Genomic DNA, 20,705 nt, shown 5'->3' with positions numbered 1-20,705 from the left:
TCGACCCCACGCTGCGGCCGGCAGCCTGGGCCTGGGGGTGGGTCCTGCGGCCCCTGGGTGTCCATCTAGGGTCAGGGCCTGCAGGAAGGCCTGGCTGTGGCTGTCTGGGAGGGGCCAGGCCCTGGGCGGGGCTGTGGGTAGAGCCCACCAGGATCGAGGGCACGGAGGTGGCAGGAAGGGCTGGTGAGGGGCACCTGGGGGTCCCTGCCCCTCCCTGGAAGGCCCTCGGTGTGGATACATGACACCCCACACACCCAGACAGGCAGCCCCAGCCTGTCCCGGCCGCATGCAGGTGAGGACGCCAGCCCAGCCTTTAGATAATTAGAGTTTATTTCAGACTCGGCCTCCTCTCAGGCCCGGGGTTCCAGTGGCCGGCTGGCCAGGCAAGGGCATATCAGGCTCCCACAGCGCCCACTGCCACCGTGCCACGGGCCCAGCAAAGCATGGTCTCCCTGCAGGCACAGTGGGGCAGTGGACGTGGGTGATGGTCACCCGCCAAGCGGTTCTACTCTACCTGTGTTATTGCATGTATACGCTTGTGAGACTCTGAGGACGCTGGGTAAGGCAGGAGGCGCCGTCTGTGGGGGGCTAGGCCGGCACAGCTCCCTCCCTGCCAGGCCCTCAGCTGCCCGCAGGACAACTGCCGCAGGGTGGGATGGGGGTCAGGGCAGGAAATGTGGGGGCCCAGCTAGAAGGTAAACTTGGGGAGCCCCTCCCGACACCAGCCTTCGGGCTGTCTGTCCACCCAGCCAGGGCTCAGGCGACCGGGCAAGTGGCTCGGAAACTCCGCCCGCCTGAGGTCAGCCCCCCGGAGTCAGCCCCCCCAGATGAACGCCCGACCCCCGGCTGCAAGCAAAGAGCAGAAATGGGGAGAGTGAAACAGCCACACGCTTTAATGTCCCCACGTGGGCTGGACCCAGGTCAGAACCCATCCCAGACCCCTGCCCAGCCCTGGGGGCACCCACCCTGGGGGCTCATCGGGACGTTGCTGCCAGGAAGCCCACAGAACCACTGGGGCCCGTGGGCAGGTGGGCCACACTCGGCCCACTCCTTCCTCCGCCCTCAGGTGCCCTGGTCCAGGCTGAGCCTCCACCCCATGTCAGGGCTCCACCCGTGCTGCTCTGTAACCCACAGAGCCTGGGCTCCTTCTGCCCCCAGGTTCGGAGGGGAAAGTGCTGGGGACTGACCGACCGAGGGAGGTTGGTTTCCACTGTTGGCAGGGGGCCTGTCCCTCTCTCTCTTCCTCTGCGTGTATATGGGGGGTACACAAGTATATGTATTACGTATGTATAGATAGCTGTGTGTGAACTTGGCATGCACTAGATTCCCGAGGTCTGTACAGGAAGTGGCTGTGCCCCCACCTGGGCACCAGCCATCATTTCTTTCGGACCAGGAAGGCCACACCAAGAATCAGGGCTGCAGCTGCCACAGCCATGCCCCCAGCCACAAACAGGGGGGTCAAGTTCTCGAAAGGGCAGGGGTCTTGGCCCCCTGGGCCCCCGCTGGGGGCCTCGCCCTCCTCAGCCCCATCCCCAGGGCCCTTGGGCTCGGGGGCTGCATCGGGGCTGCTGGGGGCTGCGGGGGCCGGCTTCAGGTTGCTGTGGTTGTTGAGGAGGGCAGGGTCTGCCTTGGCCGGGGTCTTCTTGGCAGGTGGCAGGGTGGGGGCCGCCGGAGGCTCCTGCTTCTCCACTTGGGCCTCCTTCTTCCCTGGCTTAGCCGAGGGGGCTTTCCCATCTGCAGCGGTGGGTGCTCGGGCCTCAGCAGCAGCCTTGGTGTCGGCCTTGGGGCTGCTGGTCGACTTCCCTCTGGACTCCATGGTGGGTGTGCTGGCGGGCTGCACGGGGTGTGCGTGGACAGGCAGGTGTCTAGACCGCAGCAGCTCAGGACAGTTCACCCCTGGGCATCCTATGAGCCTGGGTGGGGGGGAGACCCAACGAGGCTGGGACAAGAGACTTGGCGTCCTGTCCAGCTCCCACCTCCTTGTCCCTATAGAGACCCTGTTCAGTTCTCTGGACCCTCTTCTTCCAGGGCTCGGCCTCCTTCCGGCTTCACCCACCTTCTGAGAAGCCCCTCCAAGCACACAAGCAGGGGCTGTGGGCCCCTTTGGGCTGGGGTGTCGGGATGAGACCAGGCAGAGGCTTCAGTTTCCTCATCTGTGACATGGTCTTGCCCACACGTGTGCCGTGTCCATCACGGTGGCCCAGCATGGGGAAGAGAGCCCACCCAGCCCTGAGAAGGGTGTGCGGTCAGGGGAGGTGGACAGCAGCCCCGTGGGCCTGGGCAGAACTGACTGTGTACCCTTCTCAGGGCTGGGTGGGCTGGGGGGTAGGCAGGGCAGGGTGGGAACCCAGAGTCTGGGCTCTCGGGCCTTGGTGGGGTAGGAATGGGCCCAAGGCCGCCAGGACCTGGATGTGACAAAACCAGGGTGTCTTCTCAGAAGGCTGGAGAAGCCAGGGTGGCAGTGACAGGCCTGTGCCTCCCAGCCAGCCATCTACTGCCCCCAGCGCCGGGCACCCACCCCCATGGCCGGCCTTGCCTGCTCCGGCCTAAGAGCGGGAAGTCCTCCGTGACCCTGAGGCCACGCCTGCCTCTGGGAGTGGAGGGAATCCCTGGTGTGAGTCTGGGGTGGGCAGGCCCCCTGTCATCAGCCTCAGCGTCCCCGAATCTGGGCCGGGCAGAGGACGGGGGCTCTGGGCTGTAGGGAAGGCCTGGCCCAGATCCTCAATGTCTGGGGAGGGCAGGGGGACTGCGGGCCTCGCCACTCTGGACCTGAGTCTTCCCTCCCTGGACACCCAGACACCGGCGGTCTGCCGCTTCTTCAGGAGGTTGAGAACTCCCACCTCCACCCTCAGGGAGAGGGAGCCTGCGTGGGGGGTGGCAGCCCCAGGTCCCCACCCTGGCAATGCACACTAACCACAGTGAAGGTCGCCTGAAGGTCACGGCGTGATGGGGGTGTCCTGATGAGAGGCCCAGCTGCTGTCCTACTTCCCGGGGAACCCCAGCAGCCCCTCACCCCTGCCATTCTGGAGGGGCACCCAGCTGCTGGGCATCAAGTTTGCAAAGGGCAGGGGGTCCACTCTCCACCTCCCCCAGACCCTTGGTTATTTCTGGCTCATACTAACGTCACCCGGCTCCCCCTCCCCCTCCAGGCCGCTGTGCCCGAGAGAGCAAGGGCCCCGGAGGGCCCCCGGTGACCTTCACAGCGGAGAACCGCTGCTTCTTCCTGCGGGGCCCAACGCCCCCGCCCCACCCCCGCCCAACGCCCCCACCCCGCGGAGTCCCCGCCGCCTTACGCTGCTGCTCCCGGCGCTCCCACCTCGGCGCAGCGCGCTCTCCGCGGGACCACGGCGGGCGGCGGGCGGCGGCTGAGGATGAAGGACTGGGAGTTTCCCACAATGCACTGCTTCCGGTGCAGGAAGGGGGGCGGGGACCGCATCAGCGCTGGCTCCGCCCACCTGCTCTCGGCCACCACAGCGCCCCGGGCTGGCTGAGACCTCTGGGGCCCCCAAACCCAGCTCCGCTTTTGATCCCAAGGGCAGCTTAGAGTCAGGGAGGTGAGGGGCCGAGGCTGGCTTTTCCACAACCCCATCCCAGATTGTGAGGGAGTCAGGAGGCCACTCCGCCCAGGACCCCCTCCAGCCAGTGTGCCCGTCAGTGGGTGGGCAGACGGACCCAGGACTGCCGGGTGAGGGGAGCCAGTTACCAGGAGGGCGCCCTTCCCCTCCTCACCCCTACCAGAGTCTCAGAGAAGAGGCATCTATTTAGAATATTTATTTATCTTCTTACATGACAAGACACAAAAAGTTACAACTTCTTAAAACTCTTGAATTTGAAAGAAAAAAAATATAATTCTGTAAGCAGCAGCAGCAGCAGCTTCCAAGGTACAGATGTGACGGGAGAGGGCAGCTCCCAGGAACAACCGTGAACTGGGGGGCCCAGGCCTGAGCCCCAGGTAGTGTCACTGGGAAGGGGCCTCCAGGGAGGGGGCCCGGGGGGTGGGGGAACACAGCACCGGCACATCAGATCAATCACCAACACGATCACGTGGCTGGGGACACCGCAGGGCAGAGTGAGCCTCTGCCTCAATTCACAACATCAGTGGGGGGGGGGGGCGCTGGGAGGGCGGAGCTTTACTAAGTGTGGGGGGGGGGGCCGTGTGCAGAGGCCCAGAGAACGAGGTGGGCCCTGGGAAGACTGGAGGGGCAGCTCCTGGCACCCCTGCAAGAGGAGCAGATGCTCCCAGGCTCCAGACTGGTCCTCGTGCCTGCCCTCCCCTATGGCCAATCCTGCACCAGGGTGGTGGTCTCAGAAGAGGGGTCTACTAAAGGTGCAGCAGGAGGGGGCAGGCCGGAGAGATAAATTTCTGGACGGGGGCAGTGGGGAGTCTAGGGCACACACAGCACACGTGCGTGCGCGCGCACACACACGCACGCACGCACGCACACACACACGCCTGGCCACGTGGGGAAGGGCAGCAGTCCCCCCAACAGCCCCATCCCTGAGGGGCCAGGCCAGCAAAGGGCTGCCACCAGCTGCTCCCCACAACATTCGTACATGCGCCCCGACGACTTCACACGCTCTGGGTCCCCAGCCTGGGGTGGAGGCCAAGGGGCCTACCAGGAGGGAGGCTGGGTCCCACAGTGCGGGCGGGGAACCTGTCCTGGGAGTCAGAACGCAGGGTGACCCCCAGCCTAGGATTCCTGGCTCAATATGGGGGGCAGGAGAGCCCAATCCTCCCGCAAGGCTGGCCAAGGCGAGAACAGCAGCAGGGGAGGCTGGACGGACAGACGGAGGGATGGACAGAGCCACTTGTGCTCAGCAAGTTAATAAATAGGTTTGGGCAGGGTCCCCTCTGTGGACTAGGGGCCAAGCCTCGGGGACGGGAGCTGGTAGACTGGAGGGGAGGGTCCAGCTTGCCCAGCCCAGGCCTGGGGGCCCCCAGTCCAGAGACCAGCTCTGTCCCTGGGGGTCAGGCGGGGGCAAAGGTGGGCAGGGCTGGCTCCAGGAATGTAAAGATTTCTGAGTTTTCTACGTAAGTAAGACATTGATCCCAGCGGTCGCGCAGGCAGGACCCCACCAGGCCCACGTGTGCACACTGTGTGGACCCTGCACCCCTTCCTCCCCCACCCCAAGCCCATGTGGGGAGAGACTCTCTCGCATCATCCGGGGGGGTTGCCTGGCCCTGGCCCTGGCCCCACTCTGGTCCCGCTCAGCTGGAGGGCGTGGGGTGGCTGCCGGGCTCAGGGCTGGACTCGCGGCAGCCCCAGCAGGGTCTCGGCGATGCCCAGGAAGTAGACCACCTGAGCAATGCCGAACAGCGGGGCAATGACCAGGGCGCGGCAGTAAGCACCCTTCAGGAAGGCTGTGGGCCCCTCGTTCCGCAAGATCTTCCTGTGGGGAGAGGGGGGTCAGAGCCGCGGGGCTGGGGCCGCCCCACCCCCGCCCCGCACCCCCCGGGGCCTCGCCCACCTGGCGCAGTCCAGGAACCCCGAGTAGGTGTCCTCGTTGACGCCGCGCTGGAGCGTCTGGAGTCGGGTCTTCACCACTGCAGGGGGCGTGCGGGTCAGTGTGGGCCCCTCTCCGCCGACCCCACTCCTCAGCCCCGTCCCCGACCCGGGCCCAGGCCTGGGCACTGACCGTCACAGGGGTTGACAGCCACGGCAGCCGTGCTCCCAGCCACGCAGCCGGCCAGGAAGGACACGTAGAAAGGAGACTTCTCCCCAGATGCCGGCCGGCCCAGCTGGTTCAGGTTGGCAAAGAGGGGGAAGTAGACGATGGAGAAGGGGACGTCCCTGCGGAGGGAGGGCGGTGGTGACTGGCTGGGAGGTGGGGGGCAGGTGGGCGGGCCGCCCACGACCCTCCCTGCCCCCCCACCTGAGCAGCGTGGCCCCCAGTCCCTTGTAGAGGCCGGCGATGCCGTGGCTCCGCAGCAGGTCCCGGGTCAGCTGAGTGGCTGTGGGCCGGGGTGCAGCTGGAGCCTCCATGGAGGGCTGGGCACCCCGGCCGCCGGAAAGCTGGGCCTGGCCAGATAGGGTCTTCCTCTGGGCGGCTGGGGAGAAAGGGGACGGCCTGCTGGTCTCCCTCTCGGCACGAGGCACGAGGTGGTAGCAGGGCAGGGGCCGGGCTAGTTCCCCCGCCCGGCTGCCCTGCCGCCCCGCGCCCTCACCAATGCGGCCCGCGTCCTGGAGCTGGATCTTTAGCATCTCCATGGGGGTGGTCACGATCACCTGGCAGGTGCCGGCCCCACAGCCCGCCAGCATCTCCTTGAACAGGGTCAACTTCTTCCTGTAGTAAAGAGGGTGGGGCTTCAGGGAAGAGTCAGAGGCCCCTGCTGCCCAGGGGGCCTCCCAGTGCGCCCAGGAGTGAGGAGGCCTGGGAGGGGTGGAGGCGGAGGCAGCCCTGTGGGGTACAGATCCCCACAGCCTCAGACACCCTCCAGGCTCTCCAGCAACAGGCGCTGAGCCCAAGAGACAGATGGCTCCTGGCAGGGCCAGGGAAGGGCCAAGGGGCCGGCGTTGAGCAAAGAGAAATGGAGTCGGGGGGGCGGTTCAGGTGCTCCAAGGGACTACTGCCCTTTCAGCCCCACCCTCGGGTGATGGGGAAAACTGGTCAGTGCCCCCCAAATCCCAACCTACAAGGGGCATCAGGCAGTGGCTGGGGGCCAAGGACCCCTGGGGCTTGGGCACCAATGACTCAGCATCTGGGGACAGAGGAGGAGGGGGAGGAGGGGGAGGAGGGGGAGCAGAAGGAGGGGGGGAGCAGGATGGGAGGAGGAGGAGGGGAGGAGGAGGAGGGGGGGAGGAGGAGGAGGGGAGGAGGAGGAGGGGAGGAGGGGGAGGAGGAGGAGAGGGAGGAGAGGGGAGGAAGAGGAAGAGGAGGCCCTGCAAGGTCAGGGAGAGGGGCCCCAGGAGGACAGAGCCTTCGTCCTTTGTCTGGAAGCACAGACCCCTCCCCCTCACGACCCTGGCCCCCAGCAGCCGGCCGAGCCCCTCACCCGTCCTTGGAGAGCTGATATCGGAAGAAGTCATTGGCTGCCAGCTTGATGGCCTTCTCGGGGGTGACGAGGGTCAGGTTCACGGCGGCGCCTGTGTGGCAGACGGGGGAGCACAGACAGGTCAGTGGCCTGGGCTGGGGAGGCTCTCCGCCGGCAGTCGCCTCCCAGTTGAAAAAGCCTGCCCCCCGTCACTCCTGGGCTGCGTCCTCCTGCCCTCTCGCCCACATTTGTGCCTGGCGGGGGTGGCACCAGCGGGCCAGGCAGTGCCTTCTTCAGGCACTCCGCTCAGCCTCCCACATAACCCTCCCAGTCCAGTGGGCGGCCTCCCTGAGGGACACCTCCCCTGGGCTACAGACGTGCTCGTGTTGGGGCTCTGGGTAAGGCCACGTCCGGCCTGGCGCAGGTCAGAGCTGGGGAGGCAGTGGCGAGCCCCTCTCAGCGGCGAGGACTCAGGGCTGCACAGCATCTGGGCAAATCCAGGCTTGGAGATTGTCTCCTAAGCTGCTTTGCAGTAATGACCCCATCCCTCCCGATCTCCTGGCACAGACAGGGTCCCACCCATCCTGGGAGGCAGGGGAGGGGGCTGCGGCCACTGTGGTAGAGTGTCCTGCCATGCTGTGCACTGGTAGTGAGTGGGGGACGGGGCTGAGAACTGCTGTGCCCCAGAGATCCCACCCCCTGTCCCCCCGGCACCCAGGGCCCGGCTGATGACCCCCGGTGCAAGTGCAGCCAGCCCCCACGGGACAGGTCCACACTGTCACACCAGGCCCAGGTACGCTGCCCTGCCCTGGCTTCCCACCTGCCTCCCCGCCGCTATGGTAGGACCCCTCTGGGGCTGCAGGAGGGTGCTACCCAGGTCTCCCCCGTGCCCAGCCTCACCACGGTACATCCCGAAGTAGCCCTCTGAGCGGATGGTCTTGATGAGGCAGTCAGACCTACAGCCCAGGGGGTGGGAGCGAGCAGGGGATCAGCCTGGCATCCAGCAACGGCCCCAGCCCTGACCCGGGGAGGAGCTCCCCCAGGCCTGCCCCCCCTCAGTTTCCCCTTTGGTTTAACAGGACGGGGAGGGGGGGGACACGGGAGCAGAGCGCAGAAGTCTGCCCCACACCCATGGCTCCACGCCCGCTACCCCCCCCGCCCGGCAGGCTCACATGCTGGTGTACAGACGCTGGCCATTCTGCTGGTTCTGCAGCCTCGTCTTGGCCAGGTCGATGGGGAACACGCAGGTGACCCCGATCAGCCCAGCGATGCCGCCATTGATGAGCTTGGCTGGCAGACTGTGTGGGCAGAGGGAGTGTCAGGACGACCTCCTCGGCCATAGGTCGGCGGGGAGGAGAGGGCAGGGGTGGGGTGAGGCTGGGTCGGGTTCTGACCTGATCTGCTTATCAGCCATTTAACTCGGGAGCACTCAGGTAGGAGCCGCAGAGGTGGATGCCAGACAGGGGAGGTGGCGCTGGAGGAGGGGGAGGGGCGGTCCTCTACTTCCAGGGGAGCTTGAAAACCAACACTTCTGTCCTAGAAGAAAGAGGGGCCTGGGATCAGCGGGGGTGGGCAGACCCACCACTCAGAGGCACACCAGAGGAGTAAGCCCCCCCAGCCTCCCTCCCAGGTCTCCTGAAGGGGCACCGAGCCCCTCCCCGCAGCGCCCCCTCCCAGGCTGGGGCCCTCCGCACGTCCTGGGCGTGCAGTGTGCGGTGAAGCGCTGCCGCTTGGCCCCATCCCTGGGCCACCCGGCTTCCCCTCCAGGCCCCCTCCACCGGCTGCGTCCTCCCAGCTGGCCTCGCTCGCTCACGTGCGCGGAGCCCTTTAAAGGGCCAGGCGCCTCTGGGGAGGCAGCAGCAGGGGACGGGGCCAGCACTCTGGTCAGGGCACCTCCACCCCTGGACTGGGCTGTGACGGCCCCCATCCTTGAGCAGAGGCAGCGGGCGCCTGCCCTCTTCAGGAGGGGGGTGAGAGTGCCCCAGGATCCACACTGGGGCTCAGCTCACAGCTGCCCGGTAGATGCTGCCCCCACTCCCGTGGCAACTCCACGCTGGACCCCCAGACCATCCGCTCCCCTGGTGACCGGAGAAGTGCCAGTGCAGCCACAGCCAGCCCTGTGCCCACCCTCCCAGGAATTTCACCCCCAGACTCACACCCACACACACACCCACACACGGAGGAAGCCAGCGACCAGGACCTCTGGGAGGGGGATGGCTGACCTTCCGAGGCTCCCTGGGGCTAGTCCCCCAGCTACTCCAGGGGTGCAGAGACAAGAGGCCCCTCTCTCTAGGGGCAGGGTTGGGGAGCCAGAGCCAGCCTCGGGGGCCTCCTATGGGGGGGCACAGCCATAAAAACTGGGCTGTGGGGTCCTCCCCCCCCACTCTGGCCCCCTCAGAGGCCAGCTGTCACAGGCTCCCACCCGAAGCTCCGCCACCCAGGGTCACACGGCTGGCTCACACCTGTCGTCCCTCCGAGGGCTGGTGACCTTCACCTCAGCCTTCCTGGGCCGGGATGTCCCCTGCCTCCTCATCAGCCCCTCCGCCCCCCGCCGCGGTCCCGCTCACCCCAAGGTGCACCGCACCGGCTCCTCCTCCGAGACTACAGCCCGCGGGCGGGCGGAGGAGATCCAGCGGCCGAGGGCGGCGCCGGCTGCGGGGATTGGCTGCGGGGCGAGGCGGGGCGGGGCGGGGCGGGGCGGGCCTGAGGGGGGTGGTGACTTTCTCTTTCACTTTGGGCGGGATGAGGCTCCCTGCCCCTGTGGGAGAAGGGATGAGAAGGGGGTGTGACAGCTTCTGGGAGGCAGGGACGGGCCTCGGAGCCCCCTCCAGCCCGTGGGGCAGTGGGTCAGACTCGGGCTGACCCAGCCAAGCCACGCAACCGGTTCACAGGGACCCCAGACCCTGACCACCGTGCCCCCAGCTGCCCCATGGGTTTCTGTCTGCAGCCTGCAGGCTGCATCTGCCTAGGGCCCTGGGACCCCAAGGATAGGGCTCTCTCTGTGCCCAGGCATGGGGAATCTGGTGCCATGGGGTGGAGATGGGTCTGTGTCCACTCGTGCCTGTGGGACTTGTGGGTCTTTTGGGGGAAGGTGAACTTCAGGGAAGACTCACGCTGGAGCAGAGAAAGACATGCTTGTCTGCTGGAAAGGCCAGGGAGGGGGTGGCTGGGCCTCAGAGGCCACTGGCTGCCACCCATAGGCCTGTTCACCTGGCAGGTCCAGAGGGCATGGGAACCAGCACTCCCAGAGCCCTCTGCCCTGCCAAGCTGCACCCCCCCCCCCCACTCGCCCAGGGCCTCAGTGCCAGGACCTGCTTCTCCATGCCCCACCCTGCAGAGAGGAGTCTGACCTCTGCACTTCAACCTGACCCTCTCTTCCCACCCCCACCCTCCCCCACCCTCCAGGTGTAGACTGGCCACAGCCGCCTCTCTCCGCTGTCCCAGACCCTTGGGGGCAAAGTCCACATCCTGCCCTATGGGGACTGAGTGAGCCCTGCCTCCCGTCTGGGGTAAGGGACATCTGGATGATGGGGGCCCCGGAAGTCAGACAGACTATCCAAGGTGGGGAGGAGAGCAGTTGTCCCAGGAAGACAGGCAGCTCTGGGGTCCCACATCACACTCTGCCGGCTGGAATGGGGAAGACGGTTGCAGAACTGAGAACAGTGGGGCGAGTGGGCTCTGCCGGGGGACGATTGGCAAGGGGTCCTCCGGACCCTGAACGCTCCTTTTTCTGTCCTCACTCAGTGTTCCCACACCCTGCTCATGAGACAGCTTGGAGGGCCCTCCCCTTGCGCCCCCATGTTGCCATAGAAACCTGGCAGCCACAGCCAGGCCTGAGGCCCCAGGGCTGTCAGCCCTCCCTGTACCCCCTCCGGTTCCCCGCAGCCTGGTAAAGTGGGGTTGCAGGCAAGGCTGTGGACATCGCAGCTCACAGAGACCACCCACAGGACGATGCTGCTGCTTCCAGGCCCCCCAGAGGTAAAATCTCCCACAAATGAAGCCGCTGAGCTCCCCCAACCCCCCAAAAAAAGGCAATGGGGGTGAGGCTCAGAGTCTGGGGCTGGCCACTTGCTCCCCATTCAATCTCCCCCAGCGCCTTCCCCCCGGGGAGGCGCTTTCTGTCCAGCCGTCTGGAGGGGCGCCAAGCCGGTGACAAAGGAGGTGCGGGGTGGGAGTTCAGGGCTCCGCTTGGAGGACGGCTCCACTCCCCGTCTCGCTGGAGGGGGTCCGGACGGGGCCCGGACGGCCACGCTGTCCCCCTCCAGGCGATGGCGACTCCAGCCAAGCACGTGTCCACATACGTCCAGCAGGGCCCCACGTGTGTCCCCCCTACGGCCGGGCTTCTGTTCCTTGGCCACCGGCCCCCGTCTCCTACCCCGCGGGGACACGTGTGCGCGGGGAGCGCGCCCGGCACCGCCCGGGGCCGAGCACGGCCTCCCACACTCCAGCGGCAGCGGGTCGCAGCATCCGCCGGCGCGGGCCCCGCAAGAGCCTCCTCGTCCGGGCAGATGTCACCTCCCACAGCCGTCGTGGTGCCCCTCGCCCCCGTAGCCGGGCTGCACTCGGGTGGGCGCCGCGGAAGGGAGCCGCCCCGCGGGCACTCACCGCGCGCTCTGCCGCCGCCGCCGCCGCCGCCGCCGCTGCCGCTCTCGCCTCCCCGCCGCGACGCGCGCCCGGCTTCACCTAAGCGCGGGGGCGCGTCCGCTCGGCGCCGCGCGCGCTCCGCCCCCGGTCCTCGGCCCGCTCGCGGCCTCCGGCTCCCTCTCCCGGCCGCCGCGGCCACTGCGCCCGGCGGGCCACAGCCCAGCGCCAAGCCCTCACCCTAGGTCCCCAAGGGTCTTCCCTGCGTGTCCGGCCTCGCGCCCGTCCATGGGCCGGGGACCAGGGACTATTCCCGTCGGGCCAGCGGGTGGCGAGGTGCGCTGGGACGAGGTGTCCTAGGGGAGGAGCGGTGCTGGGACTGAACTGGCCAAGCACCCGCCCCTCACTGCCACCAAAGGGCAGATGTGCAATCCCGCACAGGGTGACTTTGTATCCATCGGGGCTGCGGCCGTTACTTTGTAGCTGGGGCCCCCTCTCTCGCAGAGATCAGGACCAAGAGGAGGCGCTGGGCCGGAGACAAGCAGGAGCGAGGGCTGCGGGGAAGCCCGTGCACAGGCCGCCTCGCAGCAGGGGCCAGGCCTCTGACCTGGCCTCCGCGTGCCTACCGCCTGCCTTCCGCCTGCCTCTCCACCCAGCAAATAAACTGAGCTCTGAGACAGCAGCCAGGATGGTGCACGTTTGTTACACAAGGAGGAGAGGGTCACTGTCCCCATACCCAGGGAAGGTTTGAAAGTGGGCACCTCTAACTATTGGCCAAAGGATGTCAGGGACCAGCCCAAAGTCGGTAGGTTCTAGGCCTGGGCAGGCTCGGCGGATTGTGATGCTGAAGAGCCAGGTGGGCCAAGGTCCCCGGGGGCCAGGCTTGTGCGCTGGATGCCCTCCTGGTACTTGCGGCGGCCAAGCTCCAAGACAGCCCGCACCTCTTCGGCCACGTCCCGCCGGTCACTCTGCTCCAGGGCCTGCACGAGGAGCCCCACGGCCCCTGGCTGCCCAGCCTGGCGCTCAGCCCAGGAGAAGAGCATATGGCGGATCTGCCCATCCAGGTCGTCCCTGGGGGGACAGGGGAATGGTGAGGGAGGGGCCCAGCCCAGGACCACCCGCCACACCCAGGGTCTTGATCACCCTCCCAAGGTGGGTTCCTTTCTCCCCGGGCCAGGGGTGGCCAGACCCTCCCTTTTCTGACTATTTGCCCTGCCCCCACCTCCCCTGCACAGAACTTCAGCCAGCCTCCAGTAGGCAGGCCAGCAGTGGGAAGGGAGGCTCAAAAGAACTCACCGGAACTCATGCCGGATGCGCTGCAGCTCACGGTAGGGCAAACCCAGGTGCAGGGCCACGGCTGGCCAGTCAGGGCCCAGGCGGCCGGCCACATTTAGCAGGTTGCTCTGTGTCAGGAACCCAGTCTCGGCGTCGCCCAGGTTCAGAGGTGCCAGGGAGAGGCCAGCCCCCTGCCCTGGGCCCTCGGATCCCCGCAGTCTCTGTGGGGAGGACGCAGTGGCAGTGAGCCCTGGCCCCGCCAGGAGCAGAGGGCACCCGAGCGACCACCTCTGTGCCCAGGCACATACCCCTGGCCACCCCCTTCCCCCTTCACACACGCTCCCCCCGCCAGGCCGCACCGGCAGCTTGATGGGCAGAGTGGCCATCCACGGGGTGTCTGCACCCCTCTTCTGCCGAGCAGCCCCCGCCTCCTCAGGCACCTCCTCTGGCACCTCTCCCCGGTAGAAGGACACCTGTGGGTGGGATGAGGTGGGCTTCAGTGCTCCGGCCTCGGCCCAGGCAGCCCGGGGGGCCCTACCCTGTTGGCCCACCTGGCCCCTCACGGCCTGAGCCCGCCGGTCCAGGGTTGTGGTCACGTACACCTCCTTCAGGTTCTTCAGGTGTGAGTAGAAGACGAAGCACACCCTGCCCTCCACACAGTCTGGACGGTCTGGGGGCAGGCGGTGGGCTCAGCAGGGACTGCGGGGACAGGCCCCAGGGTCCCTTCTCCGGGCGCAGGGAGCCTACCGGCATCCACTTCGATGCCCCTCTCGAAGGCAGCGAAGAACTTCTCACCCTCAAACATCTCCACGGTGTCTGAGGGCTCCGGGCCGCGGTACCGCTCCAGCAGCCGCCGCAAGGTGCTATCCACCTGCGAGGACGACCCACTGGCTGGGAGCCCGATGCCCTGCCCTGGCCCCCGGCCCCCGCCCCGCCCTCCCAGCCCTCCCAGCCCTCTGCCCCCGCCCCCACCTTGTTGCGGGGCAGGCACTGCAGCAGGACCTGCTCGGGGTCCCGGCGCCTCTGCAGCGCAATGAGGTTCACGCGGTGCAGCCGCAGCCGCTCCCAGGCCTTCCGTGCCAGGCCCCCCACGCAGGTCTTGGTGGTGTACCAGAGCCAGTACCTGGGAAGGCTGGGGGTGAGCGGGGTGCGCAGACCGGGGCGGGGGTGGGGGACCGAGGAAGCGGCGGGGGGGGGCACTGACCAGGAGAAGCGCGTGACCTGGAAGCGAGCATACAGGTGGGTGAGCTCCAGCGCCACCTGCGCCGTGATGTCATCCCAGGTGGCCGCGGGAGGGGCCCGGTACAGCAGGTGCAGGTGCGAGCGGTCCAGACTCAGGCCTGTGGGTGGCAGGGGGCCACAGGCTGAGGCCTCCCTGCCCGGGGCCCCCCTTCTGAGAACTGTCCCCCCCACCCCGTGGCTACAAGTCCAGGAGGCCACACAGCCGCCTCTCACCTGTGACGCCGGGGGGCAGAGGCAGTTGCACGGTGACCGGCCGAAGGAAGCTGGGGGGGCCGCTCTGGGAGAGGTAGAGCAGGGGGCTGGTGGCCGCCTCAGGCTCTCCCAGCAGGGCCGGCAGTTCTCTGCTGCCCACGCGCACCACCTGGAGCAGAGGGCACCCGAGCGATCACCTCTGTGCCCAGGCACCACCCGCCACCCTTGGCAGCTGCCCTGCCCGTACCTGCATGCGGACATGACGGGGCTCCTCAGTGGCCCCAGGGGGGAATGTGACCTTGACCCCAGGATGTCCTGAGGAGCACAGCAATGTCCCCTCTGGTGGCACCAGGCAGGCGTCAGACACAGGGCGCGAAACCACGAGGAACCAGGAGAAGTGAGGCACCTGGCAGCGAGCCCAGAGCCGCTGGGCGTGGGGGGTGCAGAGGGACAGGGTCAGGGACAGCTGGGCGAAGGCAGAGATGCTCCCTTCCCAGATGGGCCTGGACAGCCCTCACCTTGGGCGCCTCTTCCTCCAGGTGGGTCTCCAGGTCACTCCAGCTATTGTCACTCAGGGTCCTGACCACCACCTCACGGCAACGCCGGGCCCGTGGGGGCACAAAGAGCAGCCACAGGCCCACCTCCTGCCAGGCAAGCGTGGTGTGAGTGCCAGGGTCACGCCTGGGCCCTCCTCACCGGCCCCGACCCGCCCTGGCCGTGCCTTCTGGAAGGCCACCCCGTGGGGCTGCAGCTCCAGGACACCACTGAGCAGAGAGTCATGGGGACCCAGGGGGACGAGGCGTGGCTCTGGCAGCCACAGTCGATAGCGGACGGTAACAGGGGTAGCAGTGGCTCCCACGGGGAACTGCAGGCGGACACCGCAGGCCAGGGTCACAGAGCAGCCTAGGGGGGTCACGGCGAAGCTGAGGGAAGACAGGGTGGACATCGGGTCAGACGCAGCAGGGTCCCATATGTCTGAGTCTGGCACCCTGGGCAACTCTAGGAGATCCCCGAGGCACGGGCAGGTGTACAGAGTGGACAGATGCTTCTGCAGCCCGGCCCCTCCTCCACACCATACCTGTCCAGATCTGAAGTCAGCAACAGTCTGGGCATTTCTGGGACCACGGGTGTCCCTGTGGAAGGGCAGATGGGTTGTTAGGATGGTGGCAACACCTGCGCCCTGTCTGTGGTCTGCCCCCGTCCCCACCAGTGAGCCTACCTGGAGGACTGTGGGGGGCAGGGCTAGGCCCACCCAGGGGGTTTCCTTGCAGGCGCACGAAGGGGGCATCCAGTAGCTCGGGGGGCACGTCCTGGAGCTGGTTGTCCCTCAGGTCGAGCCGGGTGAGCAGCGGGAGGCGAGCCAGGCCGGCAGGCACCGAAGCCAGAAGGTTGCTGTGCAGAACGAGCAGCCGTAGGGACCGCAGGCCCGCTGCAGGAGCGCCAGCTTAGGGCCAGCGGAGGACCGCACAGGGCCAGCCCACCCCTGGAGCGCCAGGCCAGGCCGCTCACGCTGGGGCCTCCCAGAGAAGCCCTTTCAGTCTCTGCCCTTTGCCTGGACGAGAGAGCTCGGGCAGGCCTGCGCAGGGAGCCTCGACAGCCAGGGAAGTGGGGGGCAAGCAAGGGCTGCCGAGGGGGGCGAAGGCTCAAGGTGGGCCAGCCTGTGCGCGCGAGGCCCTGCGGAGAGAGGGCTGCGGGACAGGGCAGGTTGGGCAGTGGCCGACAGGCCGTCAGGCCCATCAGGCCCAGGGGCCAAGGCTGCGACTCACCAAGGGAGGCAGGGAGGCCCTGCAGCCGGTTGGAGGCCAGGTTGAGCTCGGCCAGGCTGCTCAGGCCTCCGATCTCCGGGGGCAGAGCATCCAGCAGGTTCTCAGAGAGATCGAGGCGCTGCAGGGTGGACAAGGACCCCAGTGCTGTGGGCAGCGTTTGCAGGCGGTTGTGGGTGGCAGCGAGGAAGGTGAGGGCGGGGAGGGCCCCCAGGGCCTCAGGCAGCTCTGAGAGGCAGTTATGAGAGAGCAGGAGGGCACCCAGGCCACACAACTGCGGGACACAGGCTGGCAACGTCTCCAGGCTGTTGAAGCTCAGGTCCAGGTGGGCCAAGTGGGCTAGGCCACTCAGGCTGGCGGGCAGCGTGGCGAGGGAGCCCCGGAGGCAGGCACCCAGAGCATCCCGATGTTGCCCACCTGGGTGGGGGAAAGGCAGACATGGCCCTCAGAGCCAGAGTCCCAGGTCCCAGCTCAGCCCTGCCAGCCAGGGAAACAGGTGCATGGAAACACAGACCTCCACCCCAACCCCACCAAGACAGCGAGAGATGGACACAGATACTGGAGAGTCACCAGCAGACGAAGGAGGCAGCGACAGACAACACAGGCTCGACTCAGCTGACAGTCATCACCTGTGACCCACCCCAGGAAAAATACCCACACTGGGGTCTGCTGGAGACCCCACTGGCAGCTGCCAGGTCCAGGAGCCCAGGCTCAGCCACCTTCCTCTTGGGGGAAAAGGGGTTGGGTAGCGCTGTGCAGAGAACAGTGATGAGGTTGGGACCGGGGTTTGCCTTTCAGGACCAAGAAGCAGAGGCAGGAGCTAGCGACGAGGCTGGGACCAGGTGGGGCTCACCTTTGAGGACCAGGGAGCGGAGGCGTGGCAGGCTCCAGGGCAGACGCGCCAGGGTGGCCTGCAGCAGCTGAGGGTCCTCGTGGCCACTCAGCCGCAGGAACTCCACCTCCAGCAGCTGACGGACCTGCCGGGCACACAGGTGCAGCAGCCGGTGGCAGCCCCTGGGGTATAGGTCCAGGCTCAGCCGGTTCCCAACCAGGAGAGGGGGTGCCCCCAGTCCTGCATCCGCAGCATCTGTAGCATCTCTTACAGCATCTTCTACAGCCGCTGTCTCGGGCTCCAGCCCCTCCGCCACCGCAGCCATCGCCCACCGGCTGTCCTCGGGGGCCAGACATGTCCCAGCTCGCCAGGCAGGCCTGCTCAGGCAGGGCCCAGGGAGGCTGCAGAGTCAGGGGGAGGAGTGGGTAGGAGGGGGCTGGGCGTCCTCCAGCCAGAGGAAGGGGGACGCTGGCTGGGGGGAGCTCTTGAGCCAGGCCAGCTGGTCCAGAGCCCAAAGCCTAGGCTGGACAGATCATCGCTGAAATGGGGCCGGGGAATAGGACTTCCGCTGGGAAGGCAGCAGGCAGGGAGACCTCTGTGTGCAGAGGGGCCTGGGGACGTGCTTGAGGGAGGGGGGAAAAGTGAGGCTTCACGTCCCAAATCTGGAAACTTGACAAGGGACTCCTAGAGATGTCAGGTCCTATTCCACCCCCCACCCCCCACCCCCCACCCCCCACCCCCTCTGGGTCCAGCCCCACCTCCAACCTTCACATTCCTCGGCTTTGACCAGAGGTCCCGGCTCTCATCTACCACGTGGGGCCGGTGTTCCAGGCAAGGGCCGGGTGATCGTGCCCGCGTATGTCAGAGCAGTGAGTGTGAGGGGGTTCCTAAGGACCGGACCCCACTTCCTGGCGCCTGGAGGTGGGCTCCCCGCCACTTCCAGCTCGCACCTCGGTCCGCGGAGGAGGTCGGTGCACCGCGCAGTCGCGGCCCCCACCGCTCGGGGCGGGTCCCGGGCGGGAGAGCACGCCCTCCCCCGCCGCCCTCCCCACGGCGCGCCCGCGGCCCGCGCGTCACCTGCGCTCCCGGCGGCGCGTTTCCGGGCCCCGCCGCATCGGAAGCTCGCCTCATGTCCGGCGAGGGTCCGCAGGCCGGGATCTCAGTGTCCCTCCCGCCCGCCCGCCCTCCGCCGGTCGCCGCCCTGCTGCACTCAGCTTCCTGTAGGCCTGCGTGCCTCTGCCGTCCAGCCTTCCGCGGGAGGGCCCGCGTTGCGCGCCACCAAACCCAACCTTTCAGAGGTTCTCGGGCCCCGGGCCCGCTCTACTCTAGGGCTGTGCATTCCCGGCCCCATGTTGAAATGAGCTAGTGCAATCTCTGGCTGCAGGGCGTACTGGGTGCTGATCAAAGCTGCTGCCCCACACCTACCTCCTGCCAGAGGACAGCTCTGAGAATGTCCCAAGCCAGCCCCAAAGGCCTCCTCTCAAGCCCTGCAGAGCCTGGGCCCCAGCTCCAATGGCCCTACTTTTATGGTGATCACTGTGGGTCACATGCCCCCAGCAGTGGGCTTCCTCACATGCTGCCTCCTATCTTTCCGCATCTCACAAGGAAGGAAAAGGCGGCTCCGAGAGATCAGATGTTGCCCAAGGCCACTAGCTGGTGAGCGCCAAAGCCAAGGACCTCAAACCAGGTCTGTCTGACTCTCAAGAGAACCTTCCCCACTCCTGCTTCCTCACCCCGCACAGTCGGTGCCTATAAACGGACACATGAACACATCTGCTCCTGCCTGTTCTGCCCCAAATGATACTGTGTGCACCCTCTTTCCTCCACCCTCCCCAGCTACCGCCATCCCTCCCACCCAGATGGGCAGTTCCCGCCAGGCCTCCATTCTCCCCAGCTCCTATCCCCCCTTCAGTTTCCACATAGCTGCCAGAAGAATTTAAAACAAACAAAAAAACAATCACAGGAACATTACTCAGCCTTAAAAAGAAATGAAATCCTGACACATGCTATAATGTGGATGAACCTTGAGAGCATTACTCTAAAAGAAATAAGCCAGACACAAAAGGACAAATGCTGTATGATTCCACTTCTGTAAAGTCCCTAGAGCAGTCACATACATAGAAATGGAAAGTAAAATGGTGGGGGCCAGGGGCTGGGGGAGGGGAATGGGGAGCTACTGTTTAATGTGTATGGAGTTCTGTTTGAGAAGTTCTGGAGCTAGATGGGGGTGATGATTGCACAACAATGTCAATGCACCTAGTGTCCCTAAATTGCATGATTAAAATGGTAAGTTTGGGGCTTCCCTGGTGGCGCAGTGGTTGAGAATCTACCTGCCAATGCAGGGGACATGGGTTCGAGCCCTGGTCTGGGAAGATCCCACGTGCCGCGGAGTGACTAGGCCCGTGAGCCACAATTGCTGAGCCTGCGCGTCTGGAGCCTGTGCTCCGCAACAAGAGAGACTGCGATAGTGAGAGGCCCGCGCACCGTGATGAAGAGTGGCCCCCACTTGCCGCAACTAGAGAAAGCCCTGGCACAGAAACGAAGACCCAACACAGCCATAAATAAATAAAATTTTTAAAAATGGTAAGTTTTACGTTATGTATTATTTTACCATTAAAAAATTTAAATAAAAACAATCACACTTTGTGTGATTGCAGTTAAGTCCCATTCTTCCCAAATGGTTTCCCCACTTTACCGCAGCTGTGTGACCCTGAGCAAGAAAACCTTTCTACGCCTGACCTCATCTACACGACGGCGGGGGGCGGGGGGGGGGGGGTGTACCGTGTGGCTTGCGTTAACAAACCAGTGCTTGGCGCTAACACGTGGGTTCACCTGCTGTCAGAGCCCGAATGGGCTGGCTGCTGCCTCTGAACCCATCTCCGGCCACCTTAGTTGGGCCTTTGCATCTGACCCCTGGGGCCCGACGCTCGCCCCACATCTTCGCAGGGCCGGCTCCTTCTCATCCTTCAGCCCCGTGGCAGTGTCAGCCTGGGACTGCCTCGTTTATTTACTTTTGTGTGTCCCCGCACTAGAACCTGAGTTCTGCGGAGGCAGAACCGGGCCTGTTCCCTCTCAGGACCGACGCCAGCCTGCAGCAGGGTTCCTGACACGGAGAGTGAATGAGTGACGTGTGCTACGTCCGCGTGGACCCTGAGATCTGTCCCGAGCCGACAAGGCCAGGGCGGGGTGGCGGGGTGGCGGGGCGGGGGGGGGGGGGAAGGGGAGTCACGCGGGCTTCAGCACTCCTGGCTCCGCTCCTCGGGGCAGCGGTGACAGGGCCTCCCAGCTTCGGCCAGAGCCACCACCAAGGCGCTGGGGGGGAGCAGCGGCTCGGTTCCGCGGTGTGAGCGCGCGGAGCGGCTCGCCCACCCCACTGGGCGGGCCGGACAGCGAACTCCTGTCCCCGCGGCTGGGAACCACCTGAGACCCAGAAGGTCAGCGGGCTGGACCAGTGCAATAACGCCCGGGCCACGTGCGGCCAGCGCAGGCATCAGCGTACCCGCGCTTCCGGTAGCCATGCACCATGGGACTTGTAGTTCGCCGGCCGCGTCGGCCTCTCCCGCAGAGATGCGTCCAGGGCGTGGAGGCTGCGCTGCATGGTGGGAACTGTAGGCGCCGCGTGGCATCCTGGGAGCCCTAAAGGGAAAAACGCTGTACTTCGTACTCGCGCCTCGCTTTACCCCGCTTCCCCCAGGGATCTCGAGGGGCACTCACCCCACTGTATACAAGAAGGCGGGCCGGAACTGCCTTTCGCCTTTGCGGTGGTGGCTGCGGGACAAGACGGGATAATGGCGTCACCTGCGTCCTCCTGGGCTAGGCACCGTCTGACATCACTAGGAGGCGCCCT

The 20,705-nt window shown here is 66.3% G+C and overlaps 3 protein-coding genes across 12 annotated transcripts; all 3 read right to left on the bottom strand.

The window, feature by feature from the left end:
• Positions 1-904: 904 nt before the first annotated feature.
• Positions 905-3,372, bottom strand: CEND1 (cell cycle exit and neuronal differentiation 1). Its single transcript, XM_068556278.1, has 2 exons — positions 3,294-3,372; positions 905-1,913 (listed from the first exon to the last, which is right to left on the bottom strand). The coding sequence occupies exon 2, from the start codon at positions 1,814-1,816 to the stop codon at positions 1,376-1,378; it is 441 nt and encodes a 146-aa protein (XP_068412379.1). The 5' UTR covers positions 1,817-1,913; positions 3,294-3,372; the 3' UTR covers positions 905-1,375.
• A 384-nt stretch (positions 3,373-3,756) lies between these two features.
• On the bottom strand, positions 3,757-11,643 carry SLC25A22 (solute carrier family 25 member 22). Of its 3 annotated transcripts, none has more exons than XM_068555801.1 (10): positions 11,579-11,643; positions 8,368-8,509; positions 8,146-8,271; positions 7,874-7,929; positions 6,995-7,085; positions 6,167-6,285; positions 5,875-6,049; positions 5,638-5,792; positions 5,470-5,545; positions 3,757-5,391 (listed from the first exon to the last, which is right to left on the bottom strand). In XM_068555801.1, the coding sequence occupies exons 2-10, from the start codon at positions 8,385-8,387 to the stop codon at positions 5,241-5,243; spliced, it is 969 nt and encodes a 322-aa protein (XP_068411902.1). In that variant the 5' UTR covers positions 8,388-8,509; positions 11,579-11,643; the 3' UTR covers positions 3,757-5,240. The 3 variants fall into 3 exon arrangements, with proteins under 3 accessions (XP_068411902.1, XP_068411904.1, XP_068411905.1); XM_068555803.1 differs by lacking the exon at positions 11,579-11,643 and adding an exon at positions 9,541-9,576; XM_068555804.1 differs by lacking the exon at positions 11,579-11,643 and adding an exon at positions 9,436-9,467.
• Positions 11,644-12,238: 595 nt separating this feature from the next.
• Positions 12,239-20,702, bottom strand: PIDD1 (p53-induced death domain protein 1). 8 transcript variants are annotated; one of them, XM_068554934.1, is made up of 16 exons: positions 20,573-20,702; positions 20,358-20,494; positions 16,880-17,259; positions 16,030-16,443; positions 15,483-15,692; positions 15,342-15,396; positions 14,985-15,186; positions 14,782-14,907; positions 14,511-14,690; positions 14,285-14,432; positions 13,802-14,169; positions 13,577-13,700; positions 13,381-13,499; positions 13,189-13,302; positions 12,851-13,050; positions 12,239-12,625 (listed from the first exon to the last, which is right to left on the bottom strand). In XM_068554934.1, the coding sequence occupies exons 2-16, from the start codon at positions 20,381-20,383 to the stop codon at positions 12,367-12,369; spliced, it is 2,925 nt and encodes a 974-aa protein (XP_068411035.1). In that variant the 5' UTR covers positions 20,384-20,494; positions 20,573-20,702; the 3' UTR covers positions 12,239-12,366. The 8 variants fall into 8 exon arrangements, with proteins under 8 accessions (XP_068411035.1, XP_068411036.1, XP_068411040.1 ...); XM_068554935.1 differs by lacking the exons at positions 20,358-20,494; positions 20,573-20,702 and adding an exon at positions 17,936-18,019 and having other exon boundaries at positions 13,802-13,952; positions 14,034-14,169; XM_068554939.1 differs by lacking the exons at positions 20,358-20,494; positions 20,573-20,702 and adding an exon at positions 17,936-18,019 and having other exon boundaries at positions 13,625-13,700; positions 13,802-13,952; positions 14,034-14,169.
• Positions 20,703-20,705: the final 3 nt, after the last annotated feature.

The sequence above is a fragment of the Eschrichtius robustus genome, chromosome 11 (genome assembly GCF_028021215.1).
Source record: "Eschrichtius robustus isolate mEscRob2 chromosome 11, mEscRob2.pri, whole genome shotgun sequence".
Taxonomy (NCBI): domain Eukaryota; kingdom Metazoa; phylum Chordata; class Mammalia; order Artiodactyla; family Eschrichtiidae; genus Eschrichtius; species Eschrichtius robustus.
This window is presented reverse-complemented; position numbering and strand designations above follow the sequence as displayed.

Bases quoted from the DNA above. Each gene is read 5' to 3' on its own strand.
- CEND1 (XM_068556278.1), bottom strand. From the start codon at position 1,816: ATGGAGTCCAGAGGGAAGTCGACCAGCAGCCCCAAGGCCGACACCAAG.
- PIDD1 (XM_068554933.1), bottom strand. From the start codon at position 17,973: ATGCGGCGGGGCCCGGAAACGCGCCGCCGGGAGCGCAG. The intron at 16,444-16,879 runs GTGAGCCCCACC...TCCCCCACCCAG, and splicing joins CCGCTCCCTGGTCCTCAAAG to GTGGGCAACATCGGGATGCT. The intron at 14,691-14,781 runs GTGAGGGCTGTC...CCCCACGCCCAG, and splicing joins TGGAGGAAGAGGCGCCCAAG to CGGCTCTGGGCTCGCTGCCA.
- SLC25A22 (XM_068555801.1), bottom strand. From the start codon at position 8,387: ATGGCTGATAAGCAGATCAG. The intron at 5,793-5,874 runs GTGGGGGGGCAG...CTCCCTCCGCAG, and splicing joins CTGGGGGCCACGCTGCTCAG to GGACGTCCCCTTCTCCATCG. The intron at 5,546-5,637 runs GTCAGTGCCCAG...CGCCCCCTGCAG, and splicing joins GGCTGTCAACCCCTGTGACG to TGGTGAAGACCCGACTCCAG.